Source organism: Fragaria vesca, linkage group LG1 (assembly GCF_000184155.1).
Source record: "Fragaria vesca subsp. vesca linkage group LG1, FraVesHawaii_1.0, whole genome shotgun sequence".
NCBI classification, from domain to species: domain Eukaryota; kingdom Viridiplantae; phylum Streptophyta; class Magnoliopsida; order Rosales; family Rosaceae; genus Fragaria; species Fragaria vesca.
The window spans coordinates 14,621,911-14,641,473 of NC_020491.1; the positions used below are offsets into that span (position 1 = coordinate 14,621,911).

Genomic DNA, 19,563 nt, shown 5'->3' on the forward strand with positions numbered 1-19,563 from the left:
ATATATATATATGTATTTTCACTTTATATTCTTTAATCTAAACATGATAGTGAAGACAAAGATAAGAGAAAAAAGGCTATAAATATATATATTTTAATATAAAAGACAACATAATCTAGAGCCATTGAATTTGAAAGAATAAGACTGTATTTTTGCTTAAAAATGATATAACAAAATCTTTTTAATTGGTGAGGTGTCTAGATGACATAGCATGCCACCTACGATTAAGGCCAAAATTTTTAGGCCTTATTAAGGTCAACAATTATTTTCCTAATTTAAACCGTTGAACAGATTTAAGTTTTTTTTTAAGAAAGTTTGAAAATTAACAGTTTAAAAATGGGATTTGACTTGGCACAAATAGTACATCAAAGCTCAACTCAATCCATTAAGTACATGAATTTCTTTAGCCATGATTCCTTATCGATTGCTTGCCGGAAAAGGAAACGGCATTCTCCTACTATGATGAGGAATGATATGGATTCGTAACCAGGTAAATGGCTGCACTTGCAGCGGAAGTCCTTAATTAGTATCAAGCAAGAGAAGATCCTGATATATAAGATTCTCACAGTGCTAATGATATAACTCGAGCAAGGCCTAATTGTCCAAAAGCTTAATTTGTTTGTTGATTGTTATTATTTTTGATTGCGTCCCTCTGTCTTGAACTCTTGATCACCATTTTTCACTAGCATGTAAGAATCCTATTTAATTAAGCAAGGCTTAGTAGTCTGAAAGCTTATTCTGTATGCACTTTAACAAAGGATTAGAGTGCAAGTACCAAGAAGACTGTGTCCCTGTCCTTGCATCATCATTTTTTTTACTACTACCATGTAAGAATCCCATGCTAAGTTAAGCACTTGTGCGCCACCATCTTTCTCATATTCGTTGTAGTTGATAGTATAAAAGAGACAATGATAACAATAATTCAAACACAATTCCCCAAAGAACAGAGTAGATAAGACTGCTGGTTTAAATTTCTTGTTATATAGCTAACAAGTATTGCATAATACATTTAGTAGTTAACAAACAAATGAAGTTCAGGGTTTAGCCTTCTGGGTATAGATGTAATCTATGTGAGCAGCCAAAGTCCTTCTCATTAAGCACTCATCTTCTCCAACTCCTTCACAGCTCTGTTCAATATCAGCTTGCTCGGTTTCAACAACCTAAATCAACACAAAACAAAAACCCACATGTCAAACTCAAAAATTCATTCACAAAGCTTTTAAAACCATGGAGAAAAAAAAAAAAAAGAGATATTCAGCTCACCCCAAGTTGGGTTTTCTCAGGATTAGTTGCTACTGCTGAAAAAGCTGGTTCTGGTCTAGCTGCAGAAGCTATGGTAGAACAGAGAAGGAGGGCTATGAAGAACAAAGCTCTAGTTACTCTGGCCATATCTGTGTATATTGTACTAAAGAACGGAGGGTATTCAAAGCTTGTTATTAGACACAAAGAAGATGGAGTGAGATGAATCAATTTATAGACCAGAGATATAGAGATGTCATGTGTGAACTAAGGGGGAGACTTTATGTAGCTGGGAACTTCGGACCCAAAAAATAAATCTGTACTCTTATTGGACCAAATCATAATTAATCAAAAGTGCTTGTTTCTTTCATTTGTTTTTTGTTTTGTTTTGAATTCTATATATATAGAATATCTATGGCAAAATTAGTTAATTTAAAAGGGTGGAATTCTGTTAATAAAACAAATAAAAAGAGTTGAAGCTCAGTTTAGCCGACTTAGATTTGAACAGCATGAAGAGGTGTCTTAGTTTATTGAAAAAGAGTGCTAGAATCCAAATCTTATTCCCTGTTGGCTTGAATCATGAACTGATAACAAAGGAATATATTCAGGTCATGATGTCAACAGGTTCCCACAGAACGAAGAAACTAAAATTTGGGGTGTGAGGTAAGTAACTATTGTTCTACGGCTAAAGTTACCAAATAGTAAGCAATAATGGAAGTCAAGGAGATTTTATCCTTTGCTAGATCAACAGTCTGAAGTCTGCAAACCATACGGTTTGTCGTTCAAGAAGTATCCTCATTGAATAGTACAAAGAATTTCAGATTCTGGAAAAGTGATTCTGTGGTGAGCAGAAAGAAAAAAACGGATTTAGTGGATGGTATAGAAGTGAGAGTAGGGGCAAACTCAGATAAGAATGATCGAAGGCAACTTTGTCAAGTCAAAATTCTGATAGGGAAGAAGCGGTTGTCAAAATGACTCAAACAAAGTGTACACAGTAGTGAGAATGAGGGTGTATGACTGAGGTTGATATCTTTCTTTCTCCTTTTTTTTTTTATTTATTATTTTTTTTATGAAGAATTCTTTGGATTGCTTACGCGATGATGAAATTTTTTTTTTTTGTCAGATGCACAATGCCATTTTCAAGCTTAATTGGTAACTCGCACGGGAGTGTTTAGTTTTTTTTTTCTTTCTTGAAGAGTTGAAGTGTGCAAGGTATCAATGTATTTATGTTAAGATGCCTGAGAAATACATCCACAAAAACAAAAAAGGCTAGCAAATCATTGGGAAAATTGAGATGCTAAGTAAGTGAGGCTAGGAGAGGATAATTAGACTGAAAAATACCTAAGCATTAGCAACAAAGACATATGACACTAGGCCGGCCAACATATTATGAACAGAAATACGATTCTCATGTAAAGAAATTACATGTGAAGAGAATAACGTGTCCGATCGATTACTTCATGCACAAGAATTACTTGAGGTTAATTTGTTCAAGTACTTTTCTCTTGAGATTAACCGCGAGTGAATATATGGTATTCGATGCTCTTGCTGCTTCTTTGATGTATGTGGTTGATATTGACGGCCTCATTCTAGAACGCCCTTGTTAGAAGTCTTTCATTTTCATTAATTTCCTTTGTTTTTATGGTATTGCTGATCGAACCAAGTTTTAAAGTCCATTCATGACAATTGGTATTTTTCTTTCCCTTTTCTAGAAAAGAGATCTCTTTCAGGATCAAGTACTATAAGAGGACTTCTGATTAGAGCAACAATACGTGGCTAAATAGGACTAATTAAGCTTTTAATCATAGTTATTGACTTGTTCTGTTGAACAATTAGTACCGGAACTAGCCACAAAATTCTCCAAATCAGGATCGAGAAATGAACTTCTGCCAATAATTTTCTACATCAATCAAAGGCTGACTTCATGTAGGTAGGAGCGAAGCGAAATATTTTTCTCTGGAAATTTTGGCCAAAATTAAAATTAAAAGTTAAGGTATCAAAACTGTGAAACACAGGAAAAAAAATTATGTAATGAGAAGTGTGAATCAGTGACCAACTGACCACAAATGCTGTACATTAATTGGTTCCGCCATTGTTGGTGGCTACAAGCCAGAATCCCTTGAACTAAAACCAGTTTTTGGGTTGGTATTTGTTTTTTTTTTTTTATAGATTGGGTTGGTATTTGTTGAATGTTAGATCTAATACTGATTCTGAATCGAGCAAGTTGTATATAGTTTTGATGCAAAAACAATGCAAATACGTAGTTCTTGAGTGGATTTAACATATATGCGTGAGACTCAGTCCTTAAAAGTATTATCGGATCAAATAATATTACAAAACAACTAATTAAGAAAAACTATTCAAAGGTTTTCTCCCATCCACCAACAACGATCAAACGGTGAACTAAGTGACATTATCTCATGCGTGATCTATTACGTACGTACTACTTTGACAGAAGAACCAAAATTGGTTCTTATATTTATATATATACACAGATTATGATGGGATCAGAAAATTGATATAATTCTTTCCACATACATTTCTAACAAGTACTTGGCACTAGTTAATTCAACTATCAAAGTAATATAATGCTAATGAGCTCCTGAATATTACGTAACCCTTCTAGATTCTCATGCAGATCGGCACGTCCATAATTAATCCCCGAGAATTGCGTAATGGGAACAAATAATTATCAAAATTCCTATAGTCCAGTAGTTAATTTGGCGGCATACAAATGAAATCAACTGAAACGTCCTTGTTTTGCAATATAGAATTTGGAATTAGAGACAGTAGTTTATGATTAAAGGGAACCAGTTATGAAGACTACTCTGGTTTTAAGTTGCTGACAATTGATCTTAATCTTTGTTTAGAACTGAGAGGTTGACCAAAGACCAAATGAATATGCAAAGTTGAAAACGAAAAGATGGAAGAGAGGATATACTCGATCCTAATGGGAAGGCATGCATGGAAATTTTGGGTGATAAGATTAATTCAAGCAGTTTTCAATTAGGGTTCTTAATTCTGTGCGGCCGAAAGCCACTATTGCACGAGTCAAAAGGTTTTCCAATTGAAACCCTTTCGGTAGGTAAAGTGAGCAAAAATGGAGAGCCAAACGTACTTTGGACAAACTGATCGAGAACAAATCAACAATATACCTATATGTAGCTATAGGCTTTCCTTTCTCTAGAAAATATATATATGTACCCTTCAAATTGAGTTTTTTTACTCGAGTAACTTACTCGGACACGGTACATTTTTAAACTCATACGGATTACGTACTTATGTCTTATAGTATAAAAGTAAGCTCAATATCATTTAGTTTAGTGACAAAGTCACATCTACGTGAGCAAGAGGTTGTGAGTTCAACCCATGTAATACTAGTTGTTGCATTTAAGTTATCTATCTGATCAAAACCAAAAGAAACATAAGCACGATAGAAAGTAAACTCATGTTTTACCGAGTGGATATAGTAATTGGTGTAGATAACTTGGGTATTATTTCGTGAAGGACAACAATTAGTTTTGTAGTAGCGTTGGCTCCGGATTTGGCCCATATATCTTTCTTCGTGATACTTTCTCCAGATTCATGAGGTGTTTGATTTTCCTTACGGGTTTCTTTTTTAGGAGGAAGAGGGGTGACGTACGTTGATCGTCACAATGATCACAACTGGACTACTAATCTCTGATACACTATGTCGGACTGATTAGAGGAAGTTTGATTTCGTTTTTTTTGTTGAACATGCTATAATCGAGTTGCATATATGACCTTTTATTGTAGCTTTCACCTTCAATCATCATCGCATTGCGACACAGAACAGAGCCGTACCCAACCAAAATCATTTGAGGGGCACCATGTAATGCACTGACGAAAAAAAGTGTTTATATTGAGATCAGGAAGCTGTGGAAGCCAATAATCAAACACTCAATAATTTGGAAGAGGAATAGAGGATGGTTTGAATAATTGAGGGGTATTATTGGATGAACCACTAGCTGAGAGATTGATCTTGTCTGAAAACAAATGTGTAATGCAGAAGAGAGTGTCAAAGAGGTAAGGAAACGAGTATGTGGTTTTTCATGTGAACACAAACATGAAATCAAACGAAAAAGAAATATGCTTTGATCTTCACTCTAAACTTATGAGACAAAAAGTGCAGAGGACAATGATGGTGAAAGAGATTTATAATGACAAAAGAGGCTGTATCATATCAGTGAGGACTTGACCTTGTTGTTAAAGACTGAAAGGAATACATACCAAGAATCAATGATCATAGAAGACTAGAACTCAGGTAGATATCGACTAACGATATGTGTGGTGTGCAATATGATTCAATTGGGATAAGCTTTTAGCTAATCAGCTCCAAGTAATAAAGAATCAGAAAAGAATATAAACTTTGAAGAAATTCGGGACAAGAATACGCGTATATATAGGTAGTGCTGTCTTCAAAGATCCTATGTTAGTACAAGAGAGTTTTAACAACCTAGCTAGCAATCATTCCAGAAGAAATTGTTACAGTTAAATGTCATGTCCTCTGTTTTCCATATAAAACCAAGACCAAGTGTTGGACAAGTAGTTCATGTCTAGTGGAATTACGTCAAGTACAAGTTTTAATTTTAAGAAAAAAAAAAACTAAATAATAGATTAGGCGATATTAGTTTAATTATATGGAGACTATAATTCTATACCGTTGCGGTTAAAGAACCATTTTCAAAAATAAATAAATACAGTTTCAGTTTGTATGGCAGATGATGCCCGAGTTATTTGTGCAAACTTAAATTGGTGAATACCAAATTCATCTTTAGATTGGTGATACTTTAAGTATTGGCATGTATTTGTATTGGGGAAGCCTAGCTAGTGATGCTTTTGATCTTTAAATTGTTTGGTAGGGAAAGAATAACTTCTGAGCTACGAGTAACAAAATTAAGTACTGGTGTACATTGGGATTCTATTGTAAATCCTGAAGTTAGTCGGTTACTCCAAGTTAAAGCAATCCCTTCTCCTGATTCTAATTTCAGTTTATTCTGGATTTACATATATAGCTACGTACGTCTTCAGTTCTAGGTCCACTTAAGGGCATCACTGCACTCCACGCCACATTAACTTCTTTCTCCATCATCACCACTCATGGATAGGTACCATCCTCTTCGTTCCGATTCCATGGATTCAAGGAGTTGCCCCAGTCTGTGCTATTGCGGAGGCTTACCGGTTGAGGTTGAGCCCAAGGCCACGATGAGTAGTACTGCTTCACAAAACATCACTACAAGCTGTGGGAAGACTGTTCCGATGTGCACAAAGCTTGACGATTTGGGAGGCTGGCTCGTCGACAACGTGTTGGCAGCTTTCTTTGGGTCTCTGCGGCGCTGCTCTTGCATGCACATCGACACCAAAGACGATCCTGACCACGATCCTATAAACATGCCTCTTAGTACAGTCAACAACGAAAATACCGACATTGAAATCCCAATAGCTACTGGAATGTGAAACAAACACATTCATTATGGTTTGTGCTGGTAAATCCATGACATAAGTACTTATACACTAAAATGACATATGTTTATGTACTCGTCGACCAAGGACTGTCATATGCATTGTAAAATTTAGTTAATGCGAATTCAAGCACCGAATATATATTCCAGAAATAATGAGCTGAGGATCATCTGTAGTGTTGAAGCTTTTGTTTTCTCTCCCAAATAATCTGTACTTGGATCCATGATTTAAAGTTCATGTATTTATGAACTGGATCAGTCAAAAACCAGAAATCCTTTAAAGAGGTTTAGCAAAATCTTTTCCACATCCACAACATTAGATGATCAGGAATGAGGAATCAGTGGATGAAAGAAAATTACAACTTCAAGAATGCTGTTGCTAACTTGCTATTCTCACATTTGGGATAATCTAGCTCTATTCTCACAGTCATACACAAAACTTCAGATGCACGTCAATTCTCTCAGCATGCAATTGCAACTCTTATAAAACTTAAAAGTCTGATCAATTTCCTTGTCTGATCTTCGTTTTGTATGTTTTTCTTTTAACGAAAAAAAAAAAAATCAGAATCGTAACACAGGGTACTGTTACCCGAAGAAATGAATACAATTGCATAATGTAAATTTGAAAAGTGACAATGCATGCAGCCATGCACAAACAAATTAAACATATATTTTTCAAAAACACTTGCTGGACCGTGGACGTACCATAATCAACAAGTTTCATCCTTCATATGTAGCTCGTAATATTTATGAGCTGATCGATCAATATCGAATAAATACTTTTAATTCTTTTAACGAGGTTCAGGAAAATCCTATCCATGTTCACGACATTAAGTGATGAACTGATGATAAATATCTGAATTAAAAGATAATTACATCTTGAATAGCGCTTTTGTTCCTTTCACATTTGGAATAACCTAGATCTATTCTCACAAGCCTAATACATATTTTTTATTGATAAAGAATTCATACATATAATTCAAGGCACACTTGTACAAATGATGAACATTATTGCATAATGAAAATTCAGAATGCGGCAATGCAAATATAAACAAATGAAACAGGCATTCTTCGAAAACACTTTACCCGCAAATCATATTCGGCCCAACTCATAGCTCATGCATAATCTTGAACATCTCTATCTAAGCAGGCAGACAAAGGCTCAGCTAAATAGGTGTACGTGCCCTCTGGGCTGAGACTGAAGCTAGCAACCTGCAACCTAGCAATATTCGTTTCCGCAGTTAGTTTTTGAATTATTAAAGCATAATGTATTGCAAAGACAAATATCAATTATTGAAAAAAAAAAAAAAAAAAAAAACTTAACAGTGAAGACTAGACCATCAAGAAGATCCTGTCATCAGCATGCGCTCTGAAAATATTCACAAACCATAATTAGCCCAAATAAATGACCAAATTCAATGATTAATGTGCTTAAAAACTAAAAACCATTTCAATCTATATGAAACGAGATGTAAGAAGTAAATTCATCATTAAATTGTTGTTTATTATATATCGATCAAGTATTTATGATATAAGTGTAGCAGTATATATTAGGACGTAATATTGATTGTCTCTAAGCAGTAAGAACTAAATAAGGAGGCTCTGAAGATAACTTCAAGAATAGAAAGCTTAATTACCTCATGATAAGCACTATCGTCGTCATCCTTGTTGTTATTAGCTTGACTCTCGTCATTAACCTCATTGTCGTCGACACTACCATCGTCGTCGTCATCAGCAGAAGCATCCTCATCAGTGTCGGTGTCTTCGCTGTCGTACTCTATCGTGCACTGCATTTCATCTTGGTAGAAAAGCTTCAATTTGAGGCGCTTGCTTATGGTTAAAGTTTCTAACGAAGGGAACTTGAGATTGCAACTTGCTGAGGAAAGTCCTTGGAGACGTGGCAGATAATCGAGTTTCAAATATTTCAACTGGCAGAAAGCAATCTCATGATGATCATCTTCCTTAGTTGCCAGTACTATTACTTCCATTCTTTCACAACGCCGGATATTCAATGTTGTGAGTTGCGTTAAACTTGAAGCAATCTGATGGGTTACTAAATATTCCAGTTCATCAAGATATCCTACAGTCAAAACTGTCAGATTCTGGAAGGATATTGCGGATGTCTCTAGAGTCTTCAGTACGGGACAATGCTTCACGCTTAGTTTCTCCAGTTTTGGAAAAAATGGAACTGCTGCTGATTGAGAGCTCTCCTCCCCAAGATGCATAAGACTGTACATATATACGATCTTCAGGTTCTTTACTTGTGGGAGGATCCCGAGCGGATGTATTTCCCCTCCACTATCATAATTACCTTCACCATCCTCAAATATTTCTATGCAGGGATGCTTGTCTTCGTTTTCACTGTCCTTCACAGTTATTGTTTCAAGATTGTGTAATTTCTGAAGGAAATTAGCGTACTTGGATAAGGTTGCGCCGACAATTCCAACCGATTTGAGTTTGGGACAAAATTGTGCTGGGGTAGTACTGGGCCACTCCACATCTCTATGGCCCCCAATTCCAAAGCTTCCAAGTAAGGAAACACTGGTGAACCCTGAAAAGAACAATTGATAACACTAATAAGTCTCTAATGTGAGCAATTCATATCATCAACACATTTTCCATGCAAGGTAAAAATGTACTCATCTTTTCAAATAAAATGAGAGGTTGTTTAATCTGAATAGACTGAGAGTCAGACTCTTGGTTTTCTCGACAAAGTGAAAGCTCCCCAGCTACAATCTCTACTTCACCACATTCATCCACTTCCAGCTCTTGGAGTGAAGGCCACTGTGAAACATGCTTCCCGGAATAGATGCTCTTCAAGTTGGGCAGGTGTGAGAATGTCAACTCTGTTACTTTTGGGAACACAAACTTTGGCACTGTTTCCCTCCTCACTTCCGTCTGAAAAATGTATTTCAATTTGTCACAATGGTTTATATCAAATACACCTAGATTTGGAAAGAAGCTGAAAGTTTTCAGCTCTTTGGTTGATGCGTCATGAGTTTCTTTAAACTTTAGTCCTTCGTATTTGAATACCATTTCTAGTAACGGGCAGCACTCCACATACAAGGCCTCTAGAGCATCCAATCTTTCCGAGATACAAGGCACAAATAGATTAATTAGGCTGACGCACTTCATCACAGTGACTTTTCTAAGCTGGCAAAAAGAGTCTGGAGCAAGTTGGTTTTGTCATACTGCCTTCAACTTAGGTAGCTTACGGAGCCTTAACGTCTCCAAGCTAGGAAATGTTACCTGCAAGTATACATACATGCACATTCAACTTAATTATGGCATCAATAACAAATCAAGACAGGTAACTTTAGCAGACATAAAACAAAGAAAAATTAGAGTTATAACTTATAAGTTGTGCACCTTTTTGTCGAAAAGATAGCAAGGTACAACATTGTCAGCACCTAGGTTGAATACCTCCTCTAATGATGAAAATTCAGCATGACTTCCTGCATACAATCTAACCAAGCTTGGAAGCTTTTCTAATGTCAGAGATTTTATCTTAGAAAAAATGTTATCCATATTGTTCTCTTCATCATCTTCTTGTACGGATACTATCTCCTCCATGCTTCCACAATATCCTATCTCGAGAGTACTGAGACTTCAATCTAAACTTCTGGCCACTGAAGACGATAACAAGAACGTTATTCCATGACAGGCAACCACTTTCAAGGTTGTTAATCTGGAAAACACAACCTGTTGCACAAGTTATTGGGGGCATATATCAGTGGATCAATTCTCAAATTTATTGTAGGAAAGACAAATGCAAACTGTTTTCAGTTTTCAACTTAGTGGTGAGCCGAAAATAATTTTGTTCTCTTTTCAACAATGCTTTTGGAATGACCAAGCAATAAATTAGGTCCGTATTTTCAATTTCAAAGCCTTCATAACACAGATATTGACAACAATTTGATATGGAGCAAAAATTTAATTTGCTTAAACATTTGGAACTCATCAACTGCCAAACTAAAACAAAAGTAACTTACCTTCCAATCAATGATGCATGTAGAATCTAGTCGGATTAGATAAAGATGCTTCACTTTCCGAAAAGCTTCTCCTTCTGATAATTGATAGGCAATTTCATTAACATAATTATCTCCCCCTCTCAAGCTCAACTCATCAGATCTCTTCACCAACGTCTTTAGACCTTCGTCCAATTCGTCGCCGGTAGTGAACTCGAGTGCCAAGGTGTTCACGCTCCTTACATCATAATTATATATTGCGCCAATATATATATGGAATGATTGGAATCTTTCTACTTTTTCGGAGAACAAGTCCTTTGGAAGCATATCAGGATCTGGAATATGTATTTCTAATGCTGTAAGTAGAGATAAGTGCTTGAGCTCCGAGAGACTAGAATTTCTTCTCTCACCTTCATCATCAGCCTCCCATCCGATACTGCTATTTCTCATTCTCAAGTCTTCTAGTCTTGTCAATCTTGATAAAACATTAGGTGCAATCACTTTAAGGGAATTGCAACCGGTCAAATCCAACATTCGCAGACTACTCAATTCTCCAACTTCTTCGGGAAGTTGTTCAATACTGGAGAGTACCAAGCTGAGAATTTCTAATTTCCTTAGCTCCCCAACTAGAGCTATGTCTTCTACCTCGCAGTGCTCTAAACACAACGCCTGAAGATTCTTCAAAAACTTGAGAGATGTAAAATTAATCTTCACATTTCTTAAACCCAACACTTTGAGATTTTCCATGTTTGCGAAAAAACTGTTTGGGAGTTGGACCGGCATGTAGTACCCGTCTTCACAGCGCAAATAGAACATTTCTAATTTTTTGCATCCCAAAACTTCAGAAACTTCAGCAAGACTACTGCATTTGGTTGAGATCTTGCTGCATTTTGAGTTTTTTGGCCAGTTTTTGAACTCAGCTCCGCATGCTACTGATATGAGTTGTCCATTCCTAGATGCAATATCATTAGCAACATCATGCACAAGATCATGCATTCTGACGAATCCTTCGTCATCATGGTCTAGCAATAGAGAAAAACCTTTCAGCTTTTGAACCAATGAAAGCAATGAATTTCGTGCATCATCCACAGTATCAACGCCTTTAAGCAAACCCAACCCCATAGCAAATTTGAACAAGTCATCGAGAAAGATAGAGTTCTTCCATGCAACAACTCCACATAGCAAGAACAACGACTTGAGCTCCTCATCATCCAGTCGATCATAACTCCACTCTAGAGTAAGGAATACTTCTTTGGTCGATCCACTTTTCCCAAACGTTTGCAGGCGTCTCAGAGCATCTTTCCATTCTACCAAAGTAGTATTTCGTAAACTGCTTGCAACTGTGACAATTAAAACTGGCAAACCTCCACATCTTTTGGCTACTTGGGCTGCTACAGTTTGTATATCGGGATCTTTAACACCATCACCCGCCTTGCTTTCAAATAAACTCCAACTTTCTTTTTCCCCTAACACCGCAAGCTGAAATTCTTTCTTTACACCCATCTTTTTTGATACTTCTCGACTTCTTGATGTCATCAATATTTTACAAGTTGCCACATCTGGAAGTCCCACCTCTTTTAAATCAAAGAAACTCCAAATATCATCTAAAACAACAAGTGTCTTCTTGTTGTTTATCCTTCCACATATCTGACGTGCTCTTTCAGCTTTAGAGTGACTTTCTAGAGCATTGGAATACATACCTAGCTTTTCAGCAATTTCTTTTTGAAGTCGACCAATATCTGGATTCTCTTTCACATCCCGAACCATGACCACGTCCTCAAATAACCCATCTTTCATAACTTGTCTAACAACTTCTTCCGCCAGTGTGGTCTTTCCAACCCCTCCAATACCAAACACCCCAATCCAATCCTTCGTATCAAGTTTTTGCAATTCATCTATGATTCTCGTCACAGTTGAAATCCTTGAATCAAATGCCTCATAATCTGCGGTAGAAGTGAGAAATACCTCTTCAGCACGACCACCATATGAAATGCTTGGAAAAACTCCTTTTCCATTCAATTCAACAACCTCCACCAACAACTTTGTTGATTTTCTGCTTAGCTGATGACGGGTCAACAGATTAGGACAAAAGCCATGGAGACACTTCATCTTTGCCTGGTGTTCATCTTTCAACAACTCGCCTGCTTTTCCGGTGGTGTCATCAACATTTTTCAACCAGAACTGGACGTCAGGGTTGATTGTTTCACCTCTTCTTTCAGCTGCAACAATTTCATTATGCACCCGCCCTCTCGTAGCCACCAGTTCCTCAACTCGAGTATGTAGTGTATGAAGGTTGCTTTTGCAATGAATTATATACCCTCCCTGGCGTAAAATTGGATCAACTGCATAGTCGACAACTTTTGTAGCAACTGAACTAAGAATCTCCATGTCTGTTGAACATATGTTGTTAACAAAATGAGCTATATTTAATGGAACAGTTAAAATGAAAAATTAATTATATTTTGAAGTATTTAGAGATCGTTTATTAGGTTGATGTAGTTATAATTTAGTTATGAACCAACTGGAAGTCTGGTACACCGGGTGACATATAGCAACAGACTTGGTGTCAGCTTTCTAATTTTCATGAATACTACTAGGGTTTGCCCTAATGGACAAAAAGTATGTACTTGATTTCCATTTTGGAGACATATTGAGAAGACAATGAAGTTCAATGTAATTTAATCCCCAGTCATTTTAACAGCTAACTTCTGGGGAATACTAGGATTTGAGATCGTTTTTTGCTCATTAAGGCATTTTCTATGAAGTTCACCAGTGTTTGGGAAAATTGAACTTTGCTGCTTTTGTGTGAGATCCAACTATGGAAGCCTATAATGTGAATCAAAAGAAGAAATAAATTTATTTTTCTTTATAGTTAAGTTATTACTTGTTAGTTAAAAAAACAATTGTGCATTAGCTTAAAAGTTAAAACCATTCCATGTCTGATCTCTTAGATAACAAATGGGGTCTAAGAATTTCTAATCAGTATGCAAAAGGATTTCTTGAAGTAACACAATTATCTGAAGGCATTACCTGTTTTTCGGTTGGCTTATTGATGCAATCAATGTAAACCCGCGAGAAGATCGAGTTGAATAACACGAAGAAACTGCAATTCTACACCGATGCTAACACCATTAGATAATTGAGAAAAAAAAATCCAATCAATTTGGTAAAAATAGGTAAGGCTACAATAAATATTACATGGGCAATTAATTTCAATATTAATGGGAGATGTTATAGATGCTTGACTTTTATTTTTTTTACTTATTTGTTTTTTTTTTTTATACACAATTAAGTCTTTTTAGTGAGACTTTTTATTTTCTTTTTAGTTTCTAGAAATGCAAAGAGGGATTATTAGCGCTAACTCGATATATTTCATTCTATTTATTTTCTATTGTTATTTTTTTAATGAGCCACATTATGTAAATAAAATGTTATGTAGTAATATTAAGACATTTGAATTCATTACTTATAATGGTCGGCCTTGTATTTTTCTTCATTTTTATATTTTAAAAATCTTATATTATTTAATAAAATACATTTGATAATGTATGTGAACTGTGACCTAAATAAATATCAAGTCAGAAACAAAAGACTCGAGTCACTCGACATTGCCTATATATTCTGCATGATAATATGAATCGTGTGAAGGAAGTAGCCATGTCTATCGTTGTTTATGTCAATTATTAATTTTTTTCTTCCTAAAATAAACAATATTCACATTCGCTCTCCAAATTACAAATTTTTCGCAATAGTGTGAAGGGAAATTTGTACATTAATAGTGTGTAGGAAAATTTGTACAATAGTAGTTGACTATAAGCTTTAATCGATGGCCCAGCTTCAACTATTATTGTACAAATTTTCCGTAATTTGACCTTGACTAATTCACTATGTATTTTTCCCTTAGTTATCATGCTTATTATGAGAAAATCGGCCTTGTAGGTCGTCATTCTCCCATATAATTTTGGTAAATGCTTAGTTAAGCTAATTACATACAAATTTTTTAGTTTTCCCTAAAACACTAACAATTACATACATACAATACAGGCCCGCTCACCAGCGGGACAAAATTTATGGGACCAAAAGGGATGAACTCTTCCCGGCCGTCAGATTTAAGTGAAACGATCTGATGGACACAGATGTGCAAACCAATAAAATCCGGATTACTTTACCCAACAGCAGATCCCGTCACTGTTGTCACTTCCCAGGACCCATTCCGCCGTAACACGATATTGTCCGCTTTGGGCCCACCGGCCCTCACGGTTTTGTTTCCGGCAACTCAGGAGCAGCTTCCCAGTAGGTCACCCATCCTGGGATTGCTCTAGCATCAACATGCTTAACCTCGGAGTACCCATCCCCTCCGAAGCCGCTGAGCCACTAAAAAGCCTCGTGTTAGATTGGAGGTGGACATGTACATATACAGCACATAACCCCTCTCCGTTTGGCCGATGTGAGATATTACAACTGTTGTCTCTTTCTCTCTTCTCAAAGATTCCAGGATTAGTTTCTGGAATTCTGGGTATCGTTTCTTTTGGCTGGGTTGAATTTATTTTCCAAGTCTTGCATTCCTCAAAGTGATGATCTTGGGTATGTTTTCCAACATAGCCAGCCAATTCATCCAAAAAAACAAATGTAAACTCATTTGCTGCAGTAGTATTATTCATGCTATGAAATTATTAATCCAATTGATTTCCAAAACAAATCAATCCAACCCATCTCCCTCAAATTTCCCGAATTGAAGAATCACCAGCTTCAAACCTCAATTTTTTCCCAATTAAAACCAACCCATCTATCTCCTTCAAGATTCAAATATGTATGTCCCAAACAGAGAAAACCCACCTCCGAGGCCCTGAACACTCGACACAATCAATTGCCGAAAATGGAGGACACCCCCCTCTAGATCCCAATCTTCATTGAGTGGAGTCTTTGTGAGAGAGAGACAGACGAGATTAGCTGCAGGTTAAAGAAAATCTCTCAAGTTATTGCCTCTTGGAATTCATCGATTCTTCTGGCCAATCAACGCAGTGTATAAGGTTGCAATTGCATCTTCCCCTCCAAATTGAGGGAGAGAGGATTTAGGGAGGAAAAAGATGTCAGAGGAGAGACTCGCAGTCTTTGGCAGTAGAGACAAAATCGGATACATGGGTCTAAGTATTTTGTTTTGATGTATGAGCATCTGTGTCCATTAGATCGTTTCACTTAAGATCTGACGACTGGGAACAGTTCATCCCTTTTGGTCCAGTAAAACTTGTCCCGCAGGTGAGCGGGCCTGACATACAATATATAGTTTGTTTACTCGCCATCACGTATGCTCTCATTTGGTTAAGCCCTATCTACATCATGTAAACATTTTCAACTCCGCATATCGGCTCTCAATTATTTTACTCTTTAGAAAGTTATGATGAATAAATATAATAGTGCCAATGTATATACGATTGATCTAGTAAATCAAAATTGGAAAAAAGAACGACAACTGCTAAGAATTCGAGATTAGAAAAAGAACGACGAAGGCTAAGAATTTTATGATACGCATATAATATCTAGATCATCAAATTAAATGTTGCAAGTGTTTGTTAGTTCAACGAACCCTCTTTGCTTTGATACATTGGTGAAAAATGTCAACCTTTTAAACACTCTTTTTGGAAAGATTAACCATGAATTCCATAAAGATAAATTAACATGTGAGCCTTGAGGAAAATGTTTAGACTATCGGGAATATACTTAAGAAGTTATCCCAAGGTGAAATCCTCGATTTAAGCGTTTTGTAAAATTTTCGGAAAACTTTTAGGATATTCAAAGAATTAGTGATTTTAAAATTTACTAAATCAAAAGGTATTATTTTTTAAAAAAATAAAAAATAGAAGTCACGTACAACAACTACTTGATCACAACCGCAGTCAACTCGTCAAAATTAGGGTTGGTATCTTCATATGCATCCTCAAATTCACTTCCCTACTTCCCAAATTGAAACTTCATGTGCAGTTCTTCCAATCTATACATGTTCGATAACACTTTAGATGAGATTGTTTCAAGATATCACCAATGAGGCAATGATGTCCAACTTGCTCGGACGGTCAAATCTCTTATTTGTTTTGGTAAATTCTTAGAGCATCTCCAATGATCTTGTTAAATTTTTTTTTGTCAAATTTAAATTTGACATCTTACATGCACTACCAGAAGAAAGTTTTTAGCCAACGAAAATAAAAAAACCAGGCCGACAAATTATTTTTTTGTCGGCTAAAGTCCACGTTAGCCAACGAAATTTTCCTTCGTCGGCTAATTTAAATTTTCGTCGGCTATGGTCCACTTTAGCCGACGGCTAAAGATTTTTTTCCGTCGGCTATAGTCTGTGAACTTTAGCCGACGTCTATATAAAAGTTGAGCTGACGAATACCCTAATATTTCGTCGGCTAAACCCTAAACCTTAGCCGACGATACCCTAATATACGATTTGTTGCGTCTCATTGATTTGAAACTATTTTCAGTTGAAGGTCCGACCAAAATACGTAATCTAGACAGTCCAATGACCTTTTCCGTGCGTTTAGGAGTTTGACTTACAGGATTGACCGTCCGGATCGAGCTCTTAACCTTGTCGGATCAAGTTGAATTTTTTCCCATACATGTATTTTATCATGATGGTCAGATCTAACGGTCGGATTTTCGTTGCTCAAGTTTGATCATCACAATCACAACATGACTACTAATGTTGTATAACTTGTTTACCAAGTGTTACGTAAATGTTCCGTTTCAAAAACAAACTATACGTAGAACCTTCAAACGCAAAAAAGTCGTGAAATAAGATATGACCAGAATGGTGAAATACATCTACGGTTGAAAAATCATGGTATTCAGGTAAAGTCTCAGTGCCGATAGTTGCGGTCAATGCAATTTACCATTCTTTCTCCCTATGGGTAGCCCTATCTTCGGTGGTTATTTTTCGTAAAATTTTTATACGACTTGTTGCGTCTCATCGATTTGGAACTATTTTCAGTTGAAGGTCCGGCAAAAATACGTAATTTAGACGGTCCAATGACCTTTTTTGTGCGTTTAGGGGTTTGACTTACGGGATTGACCGTCCGGATTGAGCCCTTAACCTTGTTGGATCAAGTTGAATTTTTTCCCATACATGTATTTTATCATGATGGTCAAATCTGACGGTTGGATTTTCGTTTTTCAAGTTTGATCATCACAATCATAATGTGCCGAATGTATAAAAAGTACTATAGCCGACGATATTATTGAAAATTCGTCGGCTATAGTCAATAAAATAAAATAAAACAAATAAATTGAAAATATTAAATAAAAAGTACAATAGCCGACGAATTTCATTACTTTAGCCGACGAGATTCACAGCTTTAGCCGACGAAATTTTTATTTCGTCTGCTAAAGGTATAGGGTATATAATTAAACCCAGTGCTCGACAGCCTCCACAGCGCTCCAAAAAACCCACCACCGCCTCCTCGAGCCCTCCACAGCCTCCTCGAGCCATCTCCGTTCTGCTCCAGCCCCGATCCCTCCTCCTCGAGCCATCTCAGTTCGAACGATCAAACCTCCCGCGCCGCATTTCAAATCTTCATTCCGTTTCCGGCAACCAATCATGTCGCAGGAGGACGGCGTCAAACTGCGCGACGTCACCAGCACGAGCATCATCATCAGTAAACGGATCGGTAAAGAAGTCGCGTCCCAGCTCGATCTCGAAGAGTCACTAGAAGCTTCTCGATACGCAAGCCACCCTTACGCTACTCATCCCAGAGAGGTAGTTTGCTTGTCTGATGCGAATCTGAAAACCTAGGGTTTTGTGGATTGGATTTGTTTCATGTGAGATTAGGTCAATTTGTTAGTGTTTCTAGTATTATTGATTATGAGGATGAGTTCGAGTCGGAGATTCGATATGAACTGGTGGAATTTGAACTGTTAAATTGTCGAATTCATTGAATTTTTAGCTGAATTGTTGTTGGACTAAATACATTGCCTTTTTTCGTGTTCAATTTCACAGTGGCCGCCGTTGGCGGAAGTGGTGGATACTTGGGAGCTGCCTCCGGTGCTTATCGAGAGATATAATGCAGCTGGCGGGGAAGGAACTACATTGTGTGGGATATTTCCTGAGATTCGCAGGGCGTGGGCATCGATAGATAATTCCTTGTTTCTGTGGCGTTTCGACAAGTGGTGAGTCTATGTTAACCCTTGAGAGGAGAATATTGCTAATTGCAGAATAGATTGAGAGTATAGCCTCACAGATATTAGACCTCGCGGTATCTTGATTGTCCTCTTATCATAAGTATAGGGAACACAAACTGTAGTCAGTTATCTTTCATGGAGTTCACCCTAAGACATGATATTATCCTTTTTATTGTGTTCTATACTGTCCTTGTTATCTATTGTATTCTACTTAGAACATGATATAAAGTTAACATTGAAAAGTTCTCTCTACAAATATGTAATCTGAACTTGGATGCTTATTATCAAAACTGTCCAACTATCCCAACATTGTGCTGATATTCTTTCAATGAATATAATAGATAGACATTGTAGGTTGGGAAATGTCACATCCCGACCCTTATATTTTTACCTTATTTACTAGCGTGATTATAATAAGAATTTTACCGTCTCGATCATTGAGTAAATAGTTTAATTGGTCCCTAGAGGGGTTTCGGGGACGATTATGTGCGGAGGATTATTAGTATGAAGAAAATACGACGACGGTAAAAATAGTAAATTTTAGCTAGAAAAAGGTAATTTTTATTCGGGTATTATTTTTCGGGGTGTTTTTATTTTGGAAGTTTGGGTTATAAATGGTGTGGACCGGTTTGGGGTGTGAGGCCCAAACCCTTTTTCTTTTCTCTCTCCCTCCCTCCCGATTTTCTTCTTCTCCTCCC

At 36.7% G+C, this 19,563-nt stretch overlaps 4 protein-coding genes across 4 annotated transcripts in view; all 4 read right to left on the reverse strand.

Annotated features, from left to right (window-relative positions):
* Positions 1-947: 947 nt before the first annotated feature.
* LOC101293521 (phytosulfokines 2-like) lies at positions 948-1,438 on the reverse strand. Its single transcript, XM_004288223.1, has 2 exons — positions 1,264-1,438; positions 948-1,160 (listed from the first exon to the last, which is right to left on the reverse strand). Exons 1-2 carry the CDS (start codon positions 1,387-1,389, stop codon positions 1,035-1,037), a joined length of 252 nt encoding a protein of 83 aa, XP_004288271.1. The 5' UTR covers positions 1,390-1,438; the 3' UTR covers positions 948-1,034.
* Positions 1,439-7,776: 6,338 nt separating this feature from the next.
* On the reverse strand, positions 7,777-8,927 carry LOC101293819. The gene is made up of 3 exons (XM_004288224.1): positions 8,360-8,927; positions 8,047-8,091; positions 7,777-7,934 (listed from the first exon to the last, which is right to left on the reverse strand). Exons 1-2 carry the CDS (start codon positions 8,708-8,710, stop codon positions 8,080-8,082), a joined length of 363 nt encoding a protein of 120 aa, XP_004288272.1. The 5' UTR covers positions 8,711-8,927; the 3' UTR covers positions 7,777-7,934; positions 8,047-8,079.
* A 145-nt stretch (positions 8,928-9,072) lies between these two features.
* LOC101294109 lies at positions 9,073-9,774 on the reverse strand. Its single transcript, XM_004288225.1, has 3 exons — positions 9,756-9,774; positions 9,366-9,620; positions 9,073-9,266 (listed from the first exon to the last, which is right to left on the reverse strand). The coding sequence occupies exons 1-3, from the start codon at positions 9,756-9,758 to the stop codon at positions 9,225-9,227; spliced, it is 300 nt and encodes a 99-aa protein (XP_004288273.1). The 5' UTR covers positions 9,759-9,774; the 3' UTR covers positions 9,073-9,224.
* Positions 9,775-9,908: 134 nt separating this feature from the next.
* The window catches only part of LOC101297389 (disease resistance protein At4g27190-like), a 22,758-nt gene continuing 13,103 nt past the window's right edge, over positions 9,909-19,563 (reverse strand). The window contains exons 2-6 of the mRNA XM_004289314.1: positions 13,721-13,801; positions 10,715-13,080; positions 10,278-10,410; positions 10,092-10,177; positions 9,909-9,971 (exon numbers count right to left, since the gene is read on the reverse strand). Coding sequence (XP_004289362.1) covers positions 9,909-9,971; positions 10,092-10,177; positions 10,278-10,410; positions 10,715-13,078 — 2,646 coding nt within the window. The 5' untranslated portion in view covers positions 13,079-13,080; positions 13,721-13,801. The remainder of the gene's footprint in view (positions 9,972-10,091; positions 10,178-10,277; positions 10,411-10,714; positions 13,081-13,720; positions 13,802-19,563) is intronic.